This window comes from Rattus norvegicus, chromosome 3 (assembly GCF_036323735.1).
Source record: "Rattus norvegicus strain BN/NHsdMcwi chromosome 3, GRCr8, whole genome shotgun sequence".
NCBI lineage: Eukaryota > Metazoa > Chordata > Mammalia > Rodentia > Muridae > Rattus > Rattus norvegicus.
Window position 1 is genome coordinate 30,886,084 of NC_086021.1, and position 22,507 is coordinate 30,908,590.

A 22,507-nucleotide genomic window follows, 5' to 3' on the forward strand; every position below is an offset into this window, starting at 1 on the left:
TTCCAACAGGCGTCAGAGATCCATTGGAGGACATGGCCATTCTGCTTCGATTCTCTTGATGATGTCCATGCGTCATTAGTGTCAATTAGGGGAGGATCGGAGCAAAGTGTTTGCCCCAGGGCATGGGCTGGTGGGAGAGCCACCAGGACAATTGAATTCCCCACCAGACAAATGTGATTAGGTACAGCCTGGCCCAACCCCACCGAACAGACATAAATGGCCCAGTGGGGCTGGGGTGCTCATCCCAGCCATGCAGCCTCACCTCAGCCACCAGCCTTGCTGGAGCCTCCCCAGCCCCAGCGTCCGTGAGGCGGCTTCCATGTATGGCACTGCTGTGGCCATCTTCCTGGTCATCCTGGTGGCTGCACTGCAGGGCTCGGAGCCTCCGGAGAGCCCCTTCCCTTACCACATCCCCCTGGACCCTGAAGGGACTTTAGAGCTCTCGTGGAACGTCAGCTATGACCAGGAGATCATCCACTTCCAGCTCCAGGTGCAAGGGCCGAGGGCTGGGGTCCTGTTCGGAATGTCGGATCGAGGTGAGATGGAGAACGCAGACCTCGTCATGCTCTGGACTGACGGGGACAGGACCTACTTTGCGGTGAGTCCTCTGCCATCTTTCTGTCTTGTCCTCACGCCCATACCCCGAGCTGGCTATCTTCATACAGCCAGGCCCTACGAGCAGCAAAGCAAAGTCGCCTACTGCTTCTGTGTTTGATGTCACTAATCTGAATCAAGCCCTTCAGCATCACAAGGACACTCACTAGAGGATGCGACAGTAAGTGGACTCTTCCTGGAGTCCTTGACTGCACCCCCAAATACTGGTTACAGCAATCCCAAGGACGGTAAGAGCATAGGAAGGACCCATATGCCATGCAGCCCCCCTTCCCACCACGTGAGTACAGACCGTGCATATCCTCCAGCGTTACAAATGACAGCTCATACCACACTGCCAGCTCATGGGCACCTGTTGTGGGCCAGGTGCACTGACTTAGTAGCACAGGTGGCACGCACACCAGCCTGGAACACAGCACACACAGGCCTTCTGTGCTATTCCCGATGATGGTTGCAGATAGCATCGCAACCCAGGTAAGGGATAACCCCACCCTCCTCACAAGAGATGAGCCCAAGACGACAGAATAGCTCTGCTTCCTTCCGTTCAAAAATCTTCCTGAACACCCTATATGCTAGAGGAGCAAAGGGGAAGTCTCCTACTTAGTGGAGCATCCTTCAGGGGCCTCTACAAGCTACAGGGATCAGTAGAGGAGGGGGAAACACCCACATATATATCCTCGTAGCTCTACTCTTCCTCTGCAGAGGGCTTCTTTGGGATAGACTCTTACTCTCTGCACCTACAAGAGAAGAGGTGGTCAAAGATTTTCCGTATCAAATCAGAAAGTACTTTGTGTTAATGCCTCTGCCTCAGCTTCCCCAGTGCTGGGATCACAGGTGTGAGCCACTAAACCTGACTAGGAGATGCTTTCTCGAGCCGAGCATGGCAGCCACCCCCCTTCCCCAGCCATTTGCTCAGAACTCTCAGGCGGGGTGACAGAGCAGGGCTGGCTGTACAGTGGCTTTGGATCAGTCCATCTGAGGTGTGTGGGAGACAGAAGAGCCTTGTTGGGCCCCAGAGGGGTTGCCATTCCTTTCGCCTTCCTGGCATAGCTTTTCCGTGCAGCAGCTCCCACCAGAGAGGCCTGTTCTACCCCTGCCCCATTTGTTTGCACAATGAATGTCTGTGAACACAGACATCAGAAATGGAGCCCCCGTGGGCAGCAGGATGCTCAGGTATGCACTGTAGAGTCCTGGCAGCAATGCCAGCTGCCTGGCTGGTCCTGCTCTAAGTCAACAGGGTCCCCAGCAGGAGCTTCACCATGAGGCTGTCCCCAGGGGAAATTTTGCTAATTTCTTTCAGGCTTTGCTTTCCTAAGCCCTGGAGGTAGGACTAAACAGAAACAGCCCCAGCAGTCCTCACAGCAGAGGCCTGTGACGTTCATGAATTCAGAAGGAGGCCCACTTGCTGGATGCTACCCCACAGCCTGCTTCCCTTACAGAGAAGGCAGGGAGACCTGGACCCGTGATCTAGGTTCCAGGAGCTATTCTGGGGGAAATGCTCACTCTTGCTGCCAATGCAGTCTCCCCAGCCCAGACCTCAGTTTACTCCCTCCAGGCAATGCTAGCCCTAGAGTGAGAGGTTCCCATGGTACAGTAGTTAAGGCAGCTTTTGCTCTCAGCGTTATGCAAGCATGGAGCGCACACCTGGGTGAGCAAGTGCCACCTTAAATGCTGCCCTGCCTTTTCCCATTCTGGCTCCATCATCATCTGCCTTGATCCAAGACTCTAGTCTCAGATGTCTAATCCTGGGGTCAGTCCTGCCAGAAGCCATGGTCTCTAAGCCCTGAGAATCTGTATGGTTAACTGTCTCTGGGAGTTTCAGGTACCCCACTTACATGTGGCAAGTTGAAAGCAAGCTGGGTGAGGGTACAACTTTAGGCAGGACGGGTAACAGAATGTGATATGGGGGTGCTAGAAAGCTTGGTTTAAGGGAGGCCTGATCCCTTTACGTACACTGGACACTGGGTTTGATCCCAACATTAAAAGGAATGAGACAGATAAAAATCCAACAGGGGCGTCATCGATCAGCAGCCTCTTGGCCTCTCTGGGTGTCCCTGTGAAGCTGGCGACTCACTCAGTTAATGGACGTGATCTCTAATAGAGAAGTGCGCTCTACTGTGGGTCGGGGCTCTTTCCTGCTCAGATTCTGAGCCTGTCCCTGCAGGACGCCTGGAGTGACCAGAAAGGGCAGATCCATCTGGATACCCATCAGGACTACCAGCTGCTCCAGGCACAGAGGGTGTCAAACAGCCTATCCCTGCTCTTCAAGAGGCCCTTTGTCACCTGCGACCCCAAGGATTATGTCATTGAGGTAGGCCACCCAGGGACTTTCCTGAACCATCCCGGCATCCTAAGGTGTCAGGGAAGCCTGAGGTAGAGTTCACACGTGAGAGAGAGCCCCTTTGGCAGATGGAAGCTGTTTTGAGAGAGGGCCTCTAGCTTTCTATCCAGCAGCGAGGGGTTCCAAAAAAGCTCCCTGCAGACATGTATCCAGTGTTCTTTCCAGATGTGACTGTTGTTTGGGGCCCTCTTGCCCTGGGATGTATTCATCAGCCTGTCATGTAGAACTCTGTATGAAGACTAACATACCCGACTTTCTACCCTGCTCAGTCGCTGATCTGCTTTGAGGCTCAGGACTGGTCCCTTTCTCCTCCAAATCTCAGTCTACTCGTCTGTAAGGCTAGGAGCTGCTGGATTCCCAATAAGGAAGGTCTGCAGTGTACTTCATGGCTGCCACATAGTTCCAAAGCACCTGAGCTTCTTAGCCACTCCCGTCAGGAAAAGCCAGTCTGTCTTGCCCCTGATGGAAACCTTACGTTCTTGTTTCCTTAGTTAATCTTTCCTGATGGAACGGACAGGAGCTGGAAGTTTGTGGTGGTGCTGAGAGACAGAGTAGAGATGCTGGTGCCACGGGAAGAAACTCATTTACTCGCAGTCCCCCGGGAAGGGCCACCAGCATGTAGGAAGCCCCAGGCTCAGTCACTAGGTGGAATAGAGAAAAGAACCTTGGCAATAAGCTCCACTGGGCTTATAAGGGCAAAAGCTAGGAAGGGTCTGGAAAGCAGCAGGAGGGATAATTCTGACTCTTCAGGGCTTTGGGGTGCTCTCTGCTTACCAGTTCTGGTTCTGAGGCAATTTATGGCAGGGGAGATGGTGGCTTGGAGTAGAAAAGTTGTTCAAAAAGGTGGGTGGTGATTTGGGTCCAGCCAGACTGCAGGATTCGGAAGGCGGGTTGTACTCCTCCTAAGAATGGGTCTCGAGAAAGGATAAACACATTTGGCCATTTGCTTAGTTCTGTGATTGATTAATGGATGCCAAACAGATAACTCTAGATTCCAAGAAAACAAATGAGGAATTTTGGCCAAAGAGGGGATAGAATAACCCAGGAGCTCGTGACACACAGAGGCTAGGGCAAGGCCATTGGAAATGGGTCATTTAAGTCCCCGCCCTCCTGTAGACAAGGCAAGAGCAGTCAGAGAACCTTCCAGAATGCACCACAGGGCAGGCCAATGTTTATATGTTCTGGGGCCAGAGACTTCTATGTAGAACATGCAAGATGTCTTTCCCAAGAGCAGCCCTTGGGACTCCTACCAACCAGAGCACACTGACTGTGCATCCTTGGGTGCCCGGGAAAAGGGCTGTTGGCATTTCCAGCAAAGCATCCACCCAGAGCTGCCAGCCTCTGTCCATAGCAACCTGTGAGGAAACCAACCCATATCTGTGGTCTGTTTGGGCTCTCCATCACAGCAATGACCTGTAGACTTTTACATGTCCAGCTTCTGGGGAAAACTCAATCACACAGCTCCCTGTCAAACTCAGAATTCCCCAGATTGGTTTTGTTTTTGTTTTTGTTTTTGTTTTTTGTTTTTGTTTTTTGTTTTTTGTTTTTGTTTTTTTTTTGCTGCCTAGATGGTCACTGACTACTCAGTTGTGACCAATACCTTTCCCCTGCCCCCAGTGACCTTGGGGTTCATAGAAGAAGTAAGAGTCCCAGCCTGCCTTATGGGTTGTAAACATGAATGGATGCCAAGCAAATGAAGAGTGTGTGAGAAAGAAAAAAGTGTTTCACAGGTGGGCACAGGATTTCAGAAACAGCCTGGGGCCAGAGCATTTGCTGGCTCTGAGTGGGCAATCAACTGGTTCTGTCTGGGCTACAGGATGACACTGTCCATCTAGTGTATGGGATCCTGGAGGAGCCATTCCAGTCCCTGGAGGCCATCAACACCTCAGGCCTACATACGGGACTACAGCAGGTGCAGCTTCTGAAGCCTGAGGTCTCCACTCCAGCCATGCCTGCGGATGTACAAACCATGGATATCCGGGCTCCTGACGTCCTCATCCCCAGCACTGAGACCACATACTGGTGCTATATCACTGAGCTACCCCTACACTTCCCCCGACACCACATCATCATGGTAAATGGGGAACAGGGTGGGGGTGTCCAGCTCTACTCCCCCCCCGGGGGCCCAGAGTTGCAAGAATCTGAGGTGCTAGCCCAACTCCCTTAGAATAACACATATGCACTAGTCCCCTATGCTTCCTGTCCCCACTCACCATCCGCCTCGGGGTCCCTGAGATGAATATTTTCTGTCTTACCTGCCTGGAGCAAAGCAATAATTTCTTTACTTCTGCAATTGCCCTTGAGGTTAGAACTGCTGTCAATCTTTCTGGCCACCTCCTCTCATGTAAAAGTAGCTAAATTCAGTTGCTCCAAAGCTGCAGCTAGGGACTTTGTCACAGAAGTCCCAAAGGCTGCCCCTGTTCCAGAAGACGAAGCATAACCCAGAAAGGTCATGTGAATGCCCAGGGTCACACAGCAAACAGTATAGCTGTCCTTGAGGCCCAGGCTCTAGCCTGGAGTCCATTCTGTCTCCTAGTGGAGCTTCATGGGCCCAGAGTCACCCATACACACAAGGACAGTTGGCTTCCTAGTTCCATCAGGAATAGTCAGTGTAGGTCTCTACTTTTTTTCTGGAGCTCTGTGGGTTCTCTTACCTCCTGGCTCTGAACTGGAAACCCTCAAGTACCCGAAGTTGCCTTCTCATTTATAGCTGCTCCAGCCAAGTGGGAGGGGTAGGCAGGTACTGGACCCCCAGTTCAGGGTAGTCTGTCCCTCTGCAGTATGAGGCCATTGTCACGGAGGGCAATGAGGCCCTGGTGCACCACATGGAGGTCTTCCAATGTACAAATGAGTCTGAGGCCTTCCCCATGTTCAACGGACCCTGCGACTCCAAGATGAAACCTGACAGACTCAACTACTGTCGCCACGTGCTGGCGGCATGGGCCCTGGGCGCCAAGGTATGTACATATGGCTGAACGCCTCTTCTAGTTTGTTTTCTGTTGTTGTGATATACCATGGCCAAAATCAACTTGGGGGAAGAAAGGATTTACTTGGCAAACATTTTCAGGTCATAGTTAGTCCTTCATGGAGGGAAGTCGAGGCAAGAATCAAGGCTTGAGGTACCACATCACCTCTGACCAAGGAACGCATAGCCAAAGAAGAACGGCAGGAATCACGGGGGATGCTGGCACTGGCTGGTCTTCAGGCCATCTAAGGACTCAGATAGTGTCCTTACATAGCCCAGAGGATGGCGCCGCACACAGTCGCCTTGGCCTTCCTAAGTCAGTGAAGAATCAAAACAAACCTCATAGATGAGCCTCCAGCCAATCTGACAGAGGTAACGCCATAGCTGAGGCTGTCTCTGGTGAGTCTAGGCTTTGCCAGCTTGGCAGGTTAAAGTTAGTTAGGACACAATTGCACCATCCCCTCCTTGGGAGTCCTCGGGATTTTAACTCACTGCACCCGTGTCCTAAACCACATCCTGAAATGTCCCAGGAGACAGATGGGAAGGAGGCACACCAGGCGCCGGCAGAGTGTAGTTCACCTGCAGGATTCTCCTGCTTTTGTTCTTTGGGGGTCACGAAAGCTCCTTGCATCCTTCTATGAAAATGCACACGACCATGGGTATGCACCTCTCATCCTGGATTAGCACTTACAGGGCTCTGGGTTCTGTGCCCAGCATGATCCCAGGGCTGCCTGTGGCTGGGCAAGCTGTCAACAGACCATGCCCGAGATTCTTATCAAGCCCCTCTTCGGTCCCCAGGCCAGAGGATGACAAGGGCAGGACTGGAAGGCCTGGGAGAGAGGCTCAGCTCAGGTTCAGTGCCCTCACGATAGGACCTTTTGTGTGTGACAGCAAGGTCTACTTAGCCCCAGGAGAGAATCCTTTTAACCCAGCCACTTGCCGAGCTTCTGTTCGGGCCCCTATTGCTGGCCAGGCTTGTCCCTGAAGGACACTTGTCTAATACCCCTGTCCCACACAGGCATTTTACTACCCAGAAGAAGCCGGTGTCCCCTTTGGGGGCTCAGGATCCTCCCGGTTTCTCCGACTGGAAGTTCATTACCACAATCCACGGAATATACAAGGTACGAGTGCCGAGAGCACATCTCCCGACCCTGCTTCAGTTTCTCAGGTGCTCGGGAGCAGCACAGAGGAAACAGGATGTACGTGTACGTCGGAAATAACACAGGCCTTTGCTCCTTGTCTACTTTATTGTAGTCAATACCCTAATGAGTTCCCAGCCTAGGTTCTAGGTGACTTCCTCAAGCCGGTGCTCTAATTGATTAGTGATGTCTGCCATGGACCCTGGGGCAGGGTTTGGTACCATGCTGTTGAGCATCTGAACACTCAGTGAAAAGAGAGCCTCACAGGTTCCACAGAGTAGGCACGATGTCGTTTACCTCCTTGCAGGGCATGACAGCAGGCACTGACTGCTCTGGACAGGTTCTTTGTCCAGCTTGTGTCATGTGTTTAGATGGCCCAAGATGTCCAGTTAACTCAGAAATGCCCAGGGCAGTGCCACACCCGTCCCCCTGCTTCTGTTCCCCAACCTGGCACGGAGCTGGAAAAAAGTCGTGGACGGATGGATGGGTCTGAGAATACCGTATTAGGCCAAGGGATCTCAAGGAAGATAAGGCACATCCATGCTGCAAAAAGCTTCTAGAAGAGAGACAAGGGGTGTACTGTGTGCCTGTGTGTTTGCGTGCCTGTGTGTGCGTGTGTGTGTGTGAAAGAGAGAGACACACACATGCACACACACACACACAGAGAGAGAGAGAGAGAGAGACAGAGACAGAGACAGAGACAGAGACAGAGAGAGAGACAGAGAGGAATTATGGTGCCATTTAGTACAGGTATTGCAGGCTTAGCACAATCTCAGTCACTATCATGGCTGGATCACCCCGTGCCTGAAGCTGAACGGCTTGAGTGGGTCATTAAGGGGTCTGATAGAGGACACCACATCAGACACTAAATATTTCCTTGCTCTTGTGCCCCACCTTCCATCAAATGTCTCCCCTTTCCTTTCTCTCCCTGGCCTCCTCTCTCTCCCCCTCCCCCGCCCTTTGAATGACACTTATCCTCGTCCATGCAAACGAGGAGTAGAAAGACCCTGAGGGACATGGAGGCGTGTCCACAGTGAGACTGGAGCAGCTACTGCAGCCAGCCCTCAGCTGGACGTGGAACTGGCAGTGCAAACTTAATGTCACGCGGGACTTCCCCCTTGGCTGTGGCAATGCCTCCACCGTGGGAATTATCTATCTACTGCACGTGGGGGAGCGGCCTGAGCACCCACAGGGGATTTATTGCTCATTTAAAACCCGAGAGCAAAGGATTTTTGAAAACTCCTTGGGCGTCAGGGAAGTCTGTCTTCCTTGATCATCCGCGTGTATTTATGGATCTTTTGCCAAATATAAGGGTGCTCCTGTCAGTTGATGAGTTTTGAGACAGGCTGCATTTCTATTAATACCGAAATCCGTGATTATCTCATTATTTAATCCCCACCTAAATTTTAACCAATTGCTTCTTCTTTTTATTATTTGCCTCTGATGTCATCAGCCTAGAGACACAAGGGCTGCTTGAGTTTGAATGTCGTTGGCCTGGGGTTGGGGAGGTAGAGACAACACAAAAGGAGGTACTCTCAACTGATGAGCAGGAGAGAGCCTCGGCCTGCCAGCAGCATCCTGCATCCCAGCCTGCCGGTCCTGGGTTTGAAGCCAAGTTCAGATGCTTCCCAAACCTTTGGTCTTAGGCAGAGTCTTCCGTTCAGCCTTCCACCTCAGTTGCTCCCTCTGTAAATGGGGACAGTGGTCCTTACCAAGAAAACACCCCATAGAGGTGACAGGTGCGCTAAGAGTGGCTTCTGACTCCATTCTTTCTTGCTGTTTTCAGTCAGAAAGGGTGACCAAGCACACTTTCTCAGGGGTATCTCAGGGGCTGCTGCTTATCACACGCCTCTCCCTCAGGCCGGCGCGACTCCTCTGGCATCCGTCTACACTACACAGCTAGTCTCCGACCCAATGAGGCAGGCATCATGGAGCTTGGACTGGTGTACACGCCCTTGATGGCCATCCCCCCTCAGGAGACCACCTTTGTTTTGACTGGCTACTGCACAGACAGGTGCACCCAGATGGTGAGTGGAAAGGGCCTTACACGCAGCCCACTGTTTGCAATGACCAGGGGAAGCAGCAAGAGGACTCTGGGCCCCTGACCCCGGAATCAAGGTTGTCTGAGTCTCTGACCCCCTGTCTCCAGCAAGAATTGGACAGTGCCATGCACCCACCCTTCTGAAATATGTCACTTTAAAAATATTTATTGATGTGTTTGATTATATGCTCCTCTCCTCTCTCCCCCTTCTGTCTCTGTCTCCCCACCCCTACCCCTCTCTGTTTCTCTGTCTCTGTCTCTGTCTCTCTCTGTCTCTGTCTCTCTCTTTCTCTGTGTGTATGTGTATGTGTGTGTGCGTGCGTGCGTGTGTGTGTGTGTGTGTGTGTGTGTGTGTGTGTGTTCCAGCTAGGAAGTAGGGGAGGCAGCACAGTACCCAGTGTCCCTGAGGCTGTGCAGGCGCGAGGTGACACAGCAGGGGCCTTGGCTTCTGTAGCAGGTGGACAGTGGCTCCTAGCCTGTTCCAGGCTGCCCTGGCTCTCGACTGGACCACTGACTTAGCTGGGCTCACCTCCCATCTGGCATGAAGGTCTAGAGGAGGGCACTGCTCAGTAGGGGTGGGGGACAGTCACCAATGGGGATCTCACAGAGCCCTCTCTAGACTCTGTGATGGCTTCCCACTCACACTATGGCCAGTTGTGACAGTTCCCTGTAGTTTGGGAGGCGGGCAAGTGCACAGGCCTGGAGCTCTCAGTTATCCGTAGCCTCTGTTCACTCCTGTTAATGTCTGTTCTCACCCTAAGCGAGTTTCTCTGGCTGCCTGCCATCAGTCTTACTGTCTGGAGCTCTTTTGATATCACAGATGTGACTTGATTGTCTGCTGTGTGTCCTGTGTTCTCGCTGGCGGCCTCCCTGCTTCTTGCAGTGACCTGTCACGGAATGGTACATATTCCTGGATCGCAGACAGGGAGACCCAGGCCTGCCGAGAGAGGACACATGGCTCAAAGCTGCACCATGGAGCAGGTCTCTTTGTCCCAGAGCTCATCGTAAATGCTCCTTTCCAGTGTACTCATGGGATGACGCCTGTTCTCAAGAGTCCTCTGTACCTGAGCACCTGGTCTCGGAAGTGTTAGCGAGGCCTAAAGTTCTCAGGTTGAGACACTGGACACATCTGTTCTTTTTTTTTTTTTTTTTTTGGTTCTTTTTTTCGGAGCTGGGGACCGAACCCAGGGCCTTGCACTTCCTAGGTAAGTGCTCTACCACTGAGCTAAATCCCCAGCCCCGACACATCTGTTCTTATACACAATCAAAACCTTTAGCCTGGGGGCAGGATGAGAAATCAACTTTCCTCCCAAGTCCAAACAGACAGGTTAGGAGGGGTCATGCTGGCTTCTTAGACTTGTGTCCACAGATCACGTTCTGCCACACGCCTGAATCCCTGGATCATAGCAAGGGCCCAGGCCCGGCATATACAGCCACAGTTTAGTCAGGAAGACCCTGGTTTTTGTTGCAAGGGGGATAAAGATGTCTGCAATGTGAATGGCAGGGACAGTAGCTGCCCAGAGCAAGACGGACGGCTCAGAAGAAAAGGCAGATGAGTCAAAGAGAGCACAGCAGTCCGGAGCCACTGAAGGTTAGCGGCCAGCACCAGGATCTTCAGCTCTGGCCGGCAGCACGGGGGAGGGGAGGACCAAGCAGGGCAGTGGGATGGTCACAGGTATCTAAAGGCATAAACCCAGATGAGGGAAACAACTGTTCCTTGGAACTGCCCTAATTCCTTTAAGAGGGAGGGGGCCTTCCTACATTAGGGCTGGCTATCTTTCTGCCACTGGCTTTGTGGTCAACATCAGTGCTGTTGATCAGGGTCAGGGTGCCCTCAGGGGGAATCTGGCCTTTTGTGCACAGATCCCTGCCTGGGACCCTGCATGTGGCCCGAACATCAATTGACAGGGAGCCCACAGAGAAGGAAGGTCCTATCCTGCCAATGTGGGAAGGGCTTCAAAGATCTGCTGGTTGAAAAGGAGGAGAACTCAGCTTTTGGGCACCCCCAAGGAGACCAAAGGACACGGGTGTCATCTGCCCTAAACGTGTTCTAGGGTCTGGCCGCCGGTTGGGGTTTCAAAGTCCTGGGCTTCTGGCCACCGCACAATCTCTAACAAGCCGTTCTCTGGCAGGTTTACCATGGGGATTAGAGAGCATCATCTAGAAAAAGCGAATGTTCTGGTAAGGCAGGGGATGCTGCCTCTGCTCTGGGTCCTTGTCACCCCCTCTGGGGTCTGATTCTCATCCTCCCACAGGCACTGCCGAAATCTGGAATCCGCATCTTTGCCTCACAGCTCCACACGCACCTGACCGGCAGGAAGGTGATTACTGTGCTCGCCAGGGATGGCCAACAGAGGGAAGTGGTGAACAGAGACAACCACTACAGCCCCCACTTTCAGGTGGGTGTCGGCCTCCCAGGCCTTCCGCATCCTAGGGCTGACCTCTGACCTTCGGTGGTGTACCCTGACCCGGGCCCGTGGGTGCCAACAATAGCTTGGTGACAACTTGATTGACCTTATCTTCCCCTGACTGAAGCCCATACTTAGTCAGCCCTGACTTCCGCCCAGAAAGGTTGAAGCAGAACTGACAATGCAGGGGACTTTGGTAGGGAAGAACAAGGTGGCTGGATCTGGTCCCAGAGCTCTTTTTCACTCCTCTCTTCCCAACCCCAGGAGATCAGAATGCTGAAGAATGCTGTGACTGTCCACCAGGTGAGTGCCCGGCAGGGACAGATGGCTGGGGCACGAGATATTGGGAGAGAACTGTGCCCAAAAGAGACAGAAAGCAGAGGAACAGGAGAGACAGGGCGGGCACAGCAGGGCTGGGTAGGGTACATGAGGACTTCATGGCACAGAGGGGACATTGTCTTGTATCCTCAGCTTAATCACAACCCCAAAGAATTTCATTCCCTGACAACACTGGGAAGAGATGGGGTTACCAAGATGTAGTCTTTGCCTGTGGGGATCTGACATGGCTACAAGCCCGGGGATGCTTAGATTTCGAACCTCATTGGAGTGGGCGCTGGGCTCCTCTTGGGAGATCACACATCACAGTGGCTTGGTCTGAGCACCCCGTCTGCTGCCTCTCTCTTCAGGGGGATGTCCTCATCACTTCGTGCACATACAACACAGAAAACAGGACAATGGCCACAGTGGTAAGTCACACTGGCTTTTCCAGCCACCCACACAGAAAAGCGAGCAGCCCAGAGTCTGCTTAAAGATTTCTAAGATTCTAACCATTCCCATGGTTGAATGTAGGTTGCCAGAGGCAGGACTGCCCCTCCTACATTCCCCAGATGGCCTGACCACTCTCGGGGGATGTTTCTGAACCCCTATCTCTAGCAACCCTTCTCCCCTAGGCCCCTAGTCACGCAGGCAGCATGCTAGATTCTGCACTTGCTGCACTGAGTCCAGCATTGAGGTAACACTGTCAATACAGCCTCAGGACCTCAGCTAAGAACCACTAAGGTGGGTTCTCATTGGTACCCGCGTGCTCAGTGCTTCTCTGGCACGGGAGGGAGCAGGATATACTTCGGAATTCAAAAGTCCAGCTGGAGAGATCTCTGCTACAGGAGATATCCAAAATGATAGGGTCACAGAAACTTCAGCAGACATTTCCCAAGAGGTGACAGGGAGGATGCATGCGAGAGTCGGGGAGGGATAGAAAAAAGCTTTGGCTGGGGTGTGTGCCAAAAGTCTCAGAGGACCAAAGTTGTCCGTAGGATGAGGAAATGTTCAGCTGTAAGGGAGTGTGGAGATGTGGCTACACCAGACAAGTAGATGTGGTCAGCCACTCCAGGGAAGTAACAGGGGTCTTGTTTTGGGCTGGATTGTGGATAGTGCAGGGAGGAGGAGTACCTCGTGGGAGGACTATTTTCAAGGTGAGGTATGCAGGAAATGTGTCATCCGGCTGGAGCCCGTTGGGCAGGAAGAGGGATGTTTACTGGTTTCCTGGATCCACACTATTCCCAGTCACCAATCCCACTGGCCTTCTAATTGATATTTGTGCAATCAGTAACAAACACATCAACTGTGAGGTTCAGAGTGGGCCAGACCTGGGCTATACCCAACCCTGGCACCCCTGAACCCTAGGAACTCCTACCAGTACTGCAGCCCTGTTCTCTGCACAATGTCTCGTGCCTTCAGCCATGGTCCAGGGTTCCCCACTCTGTCTCACGTGTGTTCTTTAAATAGCCTTCTTGTGAGATGATTCACATACCAAACAGCTGAAGTGTGTGAAGTGTGCGGCTTGTTGCCCGGAAGCCTGCTCACAAATCCATGCACACAGTCAAGCCACGGCTAGTGCCTCCCGGTCCCCTCACCCAGCCCAACGCAGATCCACTTGCTCTAGATGTTTCTGTCCTGAACACTTCTCATCACTGGATTTACATGTTACGCAGCCTCTGTGGCTGGATTCTTTCCCATACATTTAATCCATCTTAATCTCCTGCCAGTCTCCAAGTCAAGCATTTCCCCCAGACACTTCCACAGGCATAGTCTCCTTTCTCCAGGTGCTGTGGGTGGGGGCAGGGAGGCCCTGCCAGTCATTGGTGGAAGGGAGCCCCTAGGCCTGCTCTGCTAGAGGCGCTTCTGTCAGGGCTGTATTCCTGCCTTGTCAGATCCGTGGCCAATAAATAGTGCCTTACCTGTCTTCAGATGTTGATGGCCACTGGTCTAGCAAGCAACTAAAATATCAGATCCTAGGTCCTGAAGTCCAAGTCTCAAGGACAAGATACCTCCTTGGCTATTTAGGACTCGTGAATTCTTGGTGGTGGTGGTGGTGGTGGGAAGGTTCACCTGCGATCAGAGGAAATGGGAACTTCTGGGAGCTTCCAGAAGGCAGATCTGAGCTTCCTGCCTCTGACAACCTGTGGATCTAAGGAGACAGTGGCCTTTGAAGTGCAGCTTCCTTCCCAAAGTGAGAGAGAGCTCTGTCCCCTGTCCTCAGTCTTCACCTCTGAGGGGACAGAGCAGGGGGGTGTGATGTGGGGAGGAGGGGTTGTCCCATGCTCATTGAGATCTATGAATGCTGAAAAATAAGAGCTTGGGACAGGCAGACCCTGCAGGAAGACCCATCTAGCACACAGGAAGCAGGCCAACTTCTTATGATGAACTTCCTCTCCCACTCCTCCATAGAGACACCCCAGGCCCCAACCATTCGACCAGGGACCAACTGAGCTTTGCATCACCCTGTGGTCTGTCATGAATTAATGAAGGCCTTTCTCCCTTTACCAGTTCTAACCAGTGAAATAAAATCTCTCTCCCAACGTCTTGTTCACAAAGAGCCAGGATCCTGCGAGAGGCTGAGACAGCCTTGGGCTGGGCTCCCTGCCTGGTTCCAGACCCTGATGCAGATGGAGCTCTTTCTCCCCCACCCCCAAATCAGGGTTAGTTCACCAGTGAGCAGGACAACATGACCTGCTCGGTCCCTCCCGTATTGTGGATAGGTGGCCGGGGTTCCTGAGACTGTTCTGGATATTAGCATCTTTGCAGTACCAATGTGTCCGGTAGCCAGTGAGTTTGCAATGTGTAGGGAGGTCAGCTCCCACTGAGGACCACAAAGACTTGTCCCCTGCTCCCTAAGACTCCGTTGCTGCAACCCATACGACAAGAACAGCAAGGCCCTGTCTCTTTGTTCCTGCTTTTTTTTTTTAAATCGCTATCTGTTGCTTATTCACTGGGCTTCTGTCTGTCTCTCCTGCAGATCCCATGAGTGTGGGGGAGGGGGAGAACCCCTCCCCCCTCCTAGCTCTATCCTGGGGCCAGGGGAGTTTTGGATGCAACCCTGCTGCAGGAAGGGAAAGGAGTAGTCACAAGAAAGCCACAGACAGGCAGGGTGCTGAGAGCGATGTGTTGTGGGCTGATGGCTTCTTTTCTCTCCTGCAGGGGGGGTTTGGAATCTTGGAGGAGATGTGCGTCAACTACGTCCACTACTACCCCAAAACAGAGCTGGAGCTCTGCAAGAGTGCCGTGGATGATGGCTTCCTGCAGAAATACTTCCACATAGTAAACCGGTGAAGCACTTCTTGCTTTCTGCCCCCGGGGAACCCAGCATAGACAGCCTCCATACCCTACACCATGCTCTCTGACCCACATCCTCTCCTGTTAGGAGGTTGGGTGGCCAAATGCAAACTTTGAGCTAAGTTCTTGGAGCAAAGTTAGCATGCATGCCAGCAGACCTTCTGTGTCTTTGGAAGTGACTGTGGCAGGCATTGCTAATCGATCCCTCAACTTACAAGTTACTGCCAGAGAGACCACTTTCAACAAGCAAATATAATATAAAAGACGGAGGCAGGCGGTGGCTAAAAGAAGCAAGGCTAGGGAAGAGGTGAAGGGTTACTGTTGGGAGCCATGCTGCCTCTCCATCCCTCAGTTATGCCTGTAAATTGAGTTTTTCTCTTTCCTTCCAGGTTCGGCAATGAGGAGGTCTGCACCTGCCCTCAGGCCTCTGTCCCCCAGCAGTTCGCCTCTGTGCCCTGGAACTCTTTCAATCGTGATATGCTCAAGGCTTTGTATAACTATGCCCCTATCTCTGTGCACTGTAACAAGACCTCTGCCGTCCGCTTCCCGGTATGACAGCATGAGGTTGAGTGACATTCAACAGTAGCTCTCCCCATCCAATACCAATAAACCCCACTGCTGCCTGATTCCTCCAATCCCGGGTCTGTTCAAATCTTGAGGAGAACCCCAGGTAGGCTGAGGAAGGGCACCCTGGACTTCTCAACAAGCAATGCTCACATGAGACTGAGAAAATGGCCACTTAGTGATAGAAACAGGCGTGCAGAGAGATAGACGATAAGGGAACCAGCCAGGGATACTGCCGGGAAGGTCAGGGAGGCCACTTCTCCTGGGCACAGTACAACAGAGGACTAGCCTCGGCCCTGTCTGGGTGGTGTGTGACTGAGTGTCAGCACCCTCCTCAGGGAATAAAAATAGAGCTATGGGCAGAGGAGGCAAGAAACCAGCAGTCTGTGACAAGAGCCCCACAGCACAGCTTCTCCCTCCTTATCTGAGGCCTGCTGGGATTCAGAGGCACCTAATTTATTTCCCAGCAGAGCCAGCCAGCAGCAGCGGTACCAGCCCAGAGTGCTGGTCAGCCAACCCAGTCTGCTCTGTTAGGCTGGGGCGGGGGTTTGGGGGAGAGGAGGCACTGCAGCAGGAGGTGAACAAACCTTTCCTGGCAGCATCTGGGCACTGACTGGATTAATTGCTAACCCAAACACCCACGCCATGGGGAGGCTTGCTTACCTCAGAGCAGTTTGGGGCACTGCCGGTTATGGCTAGATCTTGGCTTTTACAGAAGCCTTGTTGGACAGTGGCTGAAGCCATAGCCAGCCTCCAAAGACTCAGTCCTTTCCTAGGGGTATACAATTGAGTGAAGGAGCAGACATGGAGGTGGAGAAGCCTAGAGGGTTCCAGGTTTCTGGCCAGAGAATACAACGGCTTAGGGCAGGGACATGGGTCCTCTAGTGGTGACCCTCAAAGGCTGACTTGCAAGAGGTGGGGAGTGTTCAGCACGGGATAAATGAATTTAAGGACAGGAATCCAACCAGCTAGGGAGATAGCACCTTGCTTGGTCCTTCCAGCCTCAGTTTACCTCCTGGTTCCTTCCTTACAGGGTAACTGGAACCTGCAGCCTCTGCCTAAGATCACTTCCGCAGTGGAAGAACCCGACCCACGCTGCCCCATCCGACAGACTCGGGGACCCGCCGGCCCCTTCGTTGTCATCACCACGGAGGCAGACACTGAGTAATTGTTCTTCAGCCTCTCCTCGTTTTGTCCCTACTGGGCTCACTCCAGCTCTGCGCACCCCACATGAAGACCCCCTTCCATAGAATAGTGCTGTTCACCTAGGAGGAAGGGGGTATCACCTTGGAGACACCTGCACGGCTGCATCCCATGAGGTCTGACTGGACAGAGCAGCTCTGGACATCATCACTGCTGGCTCCACAGAGGGACAACTCAATGTGGGAGTCCAGATTCAACTCCACAGGACCTCCCTTGCCTCCAGAACAGCCTTACCAGGCTGGGTGCAGACTTCCCAAGCCTCACAGTCCTGACCCTGTTGGCCCTCTGGTGGTAACTTGTGTTGGTGTATGCCATGACAACACTGTTTAAATAGTCCTTTGCAGAGTGGCTCATGTTTCCCAGTGGGCGTCCTCCTTGCAACAAGACAGGACAAGTCATTTAGCTAGTTAGAGACTAGCCAGGGGAACTCGCTTCGTGGCAGAGTCAATAGATATTTTCGCCCACCTAGAGGGAAACCCCAACATGTAGTTCCACCATGGAGAGCCAAGATGGCTAGAGCCAGGCTCTGTAGGGGAATGGAATGATCAGAACCAGTTGCTTCTCCTGCTGGTGACAGGCCGGGCTCTGAAATAGGTAGGTGAAGAGCGGGCTTGGGCCCTTAATAAAGGAGTGCCTAGGTCAAGCCTCTCAGCTGCCTACCTTCAGTCTCCTTGTCTCTTAAGTGAGACTCGCCCTTACCTACACTAATTGTATGCACATATGCATGGCCAATATTCCTGCCTGTGCTGACCCTTTCTGGGCTCTATAGTATCACATATGTCCCATGTGAGTGAGGCCTGCTTCTACAGTTCTAGTCACCTCTACCCTGTTTTCTCTTCCTCAGTCTCCTGCCGAAGGGCCAGCTCAGCTCTTTGATGGCTTTGGAAAGGAGTAGGAGTCTGGGCCTTTTCAGCTATTTCAGCAAAATGCAGCCCAGACTTCTTCAGGCAGGGAGGGTGATGGATGAGCCTCAGGTCTCCTGCACCCCCACCCCACTGCAGACATCAGCTAAGCACTGCCTCCCCTTCAGCAAGGCGCTTTATTACTCGGGAACAAAAGTGCCTGGGCTCTCTGCGCCTTGTGGTATGAATCATGGCTCCAGGCACCCATAAGTCAAGGGCATAATCGGTGCGAAATGCCAGGCCTGACGGCCCAGAGCAATGCTCTGCCCTCTGTCATCTGTACTGCCTGAGAGAGGGGGGAGGCAGGCAGTCCCCATAGCTGAGCCTTCCCTCTATAGCCGCCTGCCTGAAGAGCCTAGAGTCAGAGAGTACGAGAAATGCTCACGGAGCTCTGAGGAACCGGACCTTCAACCCAGTTACTCTACTTCTAGTGGTGTGCCAACTTACAGACAGGAAAACTGAGGCTCATGGGTTAGCACTTTTCCAAAAGACCACAAAAGGACCTACCTGCTGCCCATGTGACATGTCCAGACCAACAGTCCCCTGCTCCCCATCTAGGCTGTTATGCTACTTCCCTGCCCTACATCTGTCACAACAGGCCTCACTGGGGTGACCAGGGTTGAGGCACATGAGGTCCCCACCAACTACCTAAACCTTTAAGGACTTGTTATGTCTCTTCACTAGAAGAGGAGCCTGCAGCCCAGAGACCTGAGGTTGGATAACAAGGCCCCATAGTGAGCTGTAGAGCCCAGGTCTGTCTGACACCAGCATCTGGGCTCCCAGCTCCATAACCTTATTTTCCAGGCAGGAATCATGGGCGAGCTTACAAGGTCTGATCCTGAGGATGTAAGGGTAACAGGCTCTTGAGGTCACATTCCTCCTATATGCTCTAAGCCAAAGCGGGTCTTCAGGCCTACCCTTCTTCTTCTTCCCTGAGGAAGAAAGAGCCTGGGGGTGAGGCACTCCCACGCCTGCTGGGTGCATTGCTTTCCCTTGCTGGGCTTGGGTGTCCCAAGGAGCTGAGGGGTTTCTAGCCTCCCAGAAGCCAGTGCCAAAGGACAGGGGCGGGAGTGCTACTCTAGATCAGTGTTGAGAGGGCCTGGGGTACAAATTGGGTGTCCCCAGGCCACGGATAAGGTTTAAATGAGCTGGCCCTAAACTGCTCCAGAGCAGTGCCCCCAGTCTCAGTGGCTATTTCATTTTTATTTAGATTAATTTAAGCACCGTGGTGAGGGATGTGGCTCAGTTGGTCGAACACTTTAGCCTAACAAGCACAAAGCCTTCTAACCCCAGATCCACACAAAACTGGGGACAGGCACACGAGCACACCCGCCATCCCATCTCTTGGGAGGTGTAGACAGGAGGATCAGAAATTCAAGGTCATCCTTGGCTGTACAACAGAGCTTAAGGCCTGATTGGTCTACATGATATTCTGTCCCAAAACTGAGGCAAAGATTGGCTAGAGACACAGCTCTGTGCTTAAAACAGTTGTCATGCAAGCATGAGGACCTGAGGTCACTCCTCAGAACCCTTGTGAAAGTGCATGTTGATCATCCTAGCACTGAGGTGGAGGGAGGTGGGGATCCCTGAGGCTTGCTGGCTTATTAGCCTCGCTTAACCATCAAACCTCAGGTTCAAGTGAGAAGCCTTGTCTCAGTAAACAAAGTAGACAACCAAAGAACAAAAACCAAAGTCGACCTTCAGCTTCTATATACATGCATGCACGTGCGCGCACGCACGCACACACACACACACACACATACACACACACACACACACAGAGTGAGATACTTTCTGGTGTCATTCCCTCATGTCAGGCAGACTGTGACTACGGCTGTCACACAGGATGGGCATCCACACAGCATGCCATCAGTGTGGGGAACTGCTCTTAATTGTTGTCTTGGGGGCTAGGGACACCCACCACCTGTAATGCAGAACTGGTGGTTCCCCTCAAGCTGAAGTGACCTCCACAGATGTGGCAATGAGCTTGCACACAGGTCCCTGGGCTTGCCAAGTTATCTAAAGACTCCTTGGTAAGCTGCCACTGTAGCCTGCAGAGCAATGGGGATCTGAGACACTGGCCACCCATGCAAAGTGCTTACCTGTAGGTAGAGAACCATTAGGTCTTCAGTGGAAGAAGCTGGAAGTCTCAGGGCCCGGCAGTCCAAGCTTGGTGTTTAAATAGCATATTTGTACAAGGGCTGTTCTAATGAGGACAGGGGAGAATGAGGAAGACGATGGGAAGCAACCAAAGGCAGAAGGGGCCACATGCTGGGGTGTTCAGGGCTATTTAAGCAGATGGAATCCACAACTGGCCAGGAGTGGCTGGGCCAGCAGGAAGTCAGGGAGCACACTGGCCATTTTGCATCTTGACAGAATGGTCACCTGATGAATGAGTGTATTAGCTTGACTGAGCCATCTTCCAATGCCCACCTTTGTCTGTCTCTCACCACAGCCCAAGCCTGGTCCCCTCTGCCCACTCAAAGGTCTCAGCTCTGCCTGTGGGCTTTGTCTAGCTCACTTCCCATAAACGCAGAACCACTTGACTGCCTGCTCTCTCCTACCATCGAGAGTCACAGGACGGAACTCAGAGCTGTCCTTGGCAATACCTCTGGCCCCTGGGTCCCCAAGGGTGTAGAGGTAATGCTCAACCAAGCTGCATGGAGCTCCAGGAGGCATGACTGGTCCTCCAGGCGGAGTCCCTAAGCTGAGGCAGAGCAAGACAGTCCCATCTCTCAGTCCCCTCTGCAGGTCGGGTGGTTGACATACCACCTAGAGCACATAGCATGCTGGTCAGACCTACCTCAGGGGCACGGCGCATGAGTGGCTTGGAGTCCACCACCTGTCTGTGTCTCCCTCCTCTCCAAAAATGTTTCTGCTATCTTCCACTCAGGCTAAAAGGACGTGGCCTTGTGCTGGCACCATGCGTAGGAAGCCTTCGGAAGTGTGGGAGGGAAGAAATTAGAGGTGACCTAGACATTTTGCTACCAAGACCTCAGTCTTTACCAGAGAAATGGGCATCTCACCCTGCCAGAGGACCCTCCCCATCTCTACTGGAAGGCATGTGGTGTAGTATGCTGGCCCTGCTCTACTGCAAGCATTCTCTCTTATATGTTTGATTGTGAGCCTAACCTCTAATGGCTGAGTCATCTCTGCAGCCCAAGCATTCTCTGTGTGTGTGCACTTTATACATGGGTGTGCAAGAGACCAGAAGTTGATGTCATCTGTCTTCTTCTGTCATCTTCTTCCTTATTGTTTGAGATAGGCTCTCTCATTGTCTTAGTCAGGTTTTATCGCTGTGACAAAACACCATGACCAAAAAGCAAGTTTGGGAGGAAAGGGTTTATTTGGCTTGCACTTATAGATCACAGTCCATCACTGGAGGAAGTCAGGACAGGAACTCAAGCAGGGAAGGAAGCTGGAGCTGGAGCTGATGCAGAGGCCATGGAGGGTGCTGCTTACTGGCTGGCTTCCCATGGCTTGCTCAGCTTGCTTTCTAATAGAACCCAGGACCACCAACCCAGGGATGGCACCGCTCACAATGGCCTGGGCCCTCCCACATTGAGCACTAATTGAGCAAAATGGATCTCATGGAGGCATTTCCTCAACTGAGGCTCCTTCCTTTCTGATGACTCCAACTTGTGTCAAGCTGGCACACAAAACCAGTTAATGCACTCTTTAATCCTGGATCTCACTGGCTAAGCTCGGTAGCCAACAGACTAGAGATCTGCCTATTTCCAAGGCCTTCCCGAAGTCCAGTGCTAAAGTTATAGAAACGTACCACCAAACCTGAGTTTTACTTGGGTCCTGGGGATCCAGATTCAGGCCCTCAGGTTTACATGCCAAGTGCGTGTAAACTACATGCACTACAGGTCATCTCTCCAGCCCTGAAGAAAACATTTCTGCTCAGCATAACAGAGACCAGGCCAGGGGCAGCAAGCCTGTGTGTATGTGTAGCCACACACTGCTCTGCACACTTTAGGGACTTTCCTATCCATTTTCCAGTGCTCTCTGAGAGGCAGTGCTCAGTCACAGTGGGGACCATGGTGTTTGATTTTTCCAGGGGGGATTTTTTTTAATATAGCTATGAAATGTGACTCTAGATTACCAGTGCCGGAAGCCGGGCGTGAGGGCTCTGTAAGGCATGCAGGATGGGATGCCCTGGTCGAAAGCACTCTGGGGACTTTCCAGATGAACAGGTGAGCCTGACAGCAGCTCTCACGCAGGCGCTCAACACCCTTCCAAGGACTGTGTATGTGGGAGGCAGGCAGGCAGGCAAGCATATGAAATCTGGAGAAATGAGTTAGGTTGGGAGAGCATTTATCCCCAAGGACAGCTTGTAAGCTACACGTGGTCATCCTCCAAAGTCGGGGTCTTGGCCAGACTACAGAATGGGGAGGGGAGGCTGGGCAACAGGGCAGCCACCTTCCCTCTCCGTCCCTTCCTGTCTCCTCCCTTCCCTCCCTACTCCTTAGTTCTTGCTCACTTTCCCCTTTCTCCCTCTCTCTCCTCCTCCTCCTCCCTTCGCTTCCTTCCTCCTCCCTTCACCTCCCTCCTCCCTCCTCCCTCCTCCCTCCTCTGGCTCCACAAAACTCATGTCATCCAAGAGTCAGACCCATGATCCCGAGAGACCACAGGTGTTCCTTCAGCCATCCAGAGGCCCCTCCACACCCTCCTGCCTCCAGCCCTTCCCCAGGCTCCGGGGACCAGATCTGCTTTT

At 52.7% G+C, this 22,507-nt stretch overlaps 1 protein-coding gene across 2 annotated transcripts; it reads left to right on the forward strand.

The window, feature by feature from the left end:
* The first annotated feature begins 229 nt into the window (after positions 1 to 229).
* Dbh (dopamine beta-hydroxylase) lies at positions 230 to 17,230 on the forward strand. 2 transcript variants are annotated; one of them, NM_013158.3, is made up of 12 exons: positions 245 to 598; positions 2,777 to 2,923; positions 4,770 to 5,027; positions 5,734 to 5,910; positions 6,937 to 7,039; positions 8,918 to 9,084; positions 11,354 to 11,497; positions 11,771 to 11,809; positions 12,193 to 12,252; positions 14,984 to 15,111; positions 15,508 to 15,667; positions 16,716 to 17,230. In NM_013158.3, exons 1-12 carry the CDS (start codon positions 251 to 253, stop codon positions 16,848 to 16,850), a joined length of 1,866 nt encoding a protein of 621 aa, NP_037290.3. In that variant the 5' UTR covers positions 245 to 250; the 3' UTR covers positions 16,851 to 17,230. The 2 variants fall into 2 exon arrangements, with proteins under 2 accessions (XP_063139234.1, NP_037290.3); XM_063283164.1 differs by lacking the exons at positions 6,937 to 7,039; positions 8,918 to 9,084; positions 11,354 to 11,497; ... (3 more) ...; positions 15,508 to 15,667; positions 16,716 to 17,230 and adding an exon at positions 6,021 to 6,160 and having other exon boundaries at positions 230 to 598.
* The last annotated feature ends 5,277 nt before the right edge of the window (positions 17,231 to 22,507 follow it).

Coding starts and splice junctions, on each gene's coding strand:
- Dbh (NM_013158.3), top strand. CDS start 251: ATGCAGCCTCACCTCAGCCACCAGCCTTGCTGGAGCCTCCCCAGCCCC. Junction 599..2,776: donor GGGACAGGACCTACTTTGCG/GTGAGTCCTCTG, acceptor CTGTCCCTGCAG/GACGCCTGGAGTGACCAGAA. Junction 5,911..6,936: donor CATGGGCCCTGGGCGCCAAG/GTATGTACATAT, acceptor TGTCCCACACAG/GCATTTTACTACCCAGAAGA.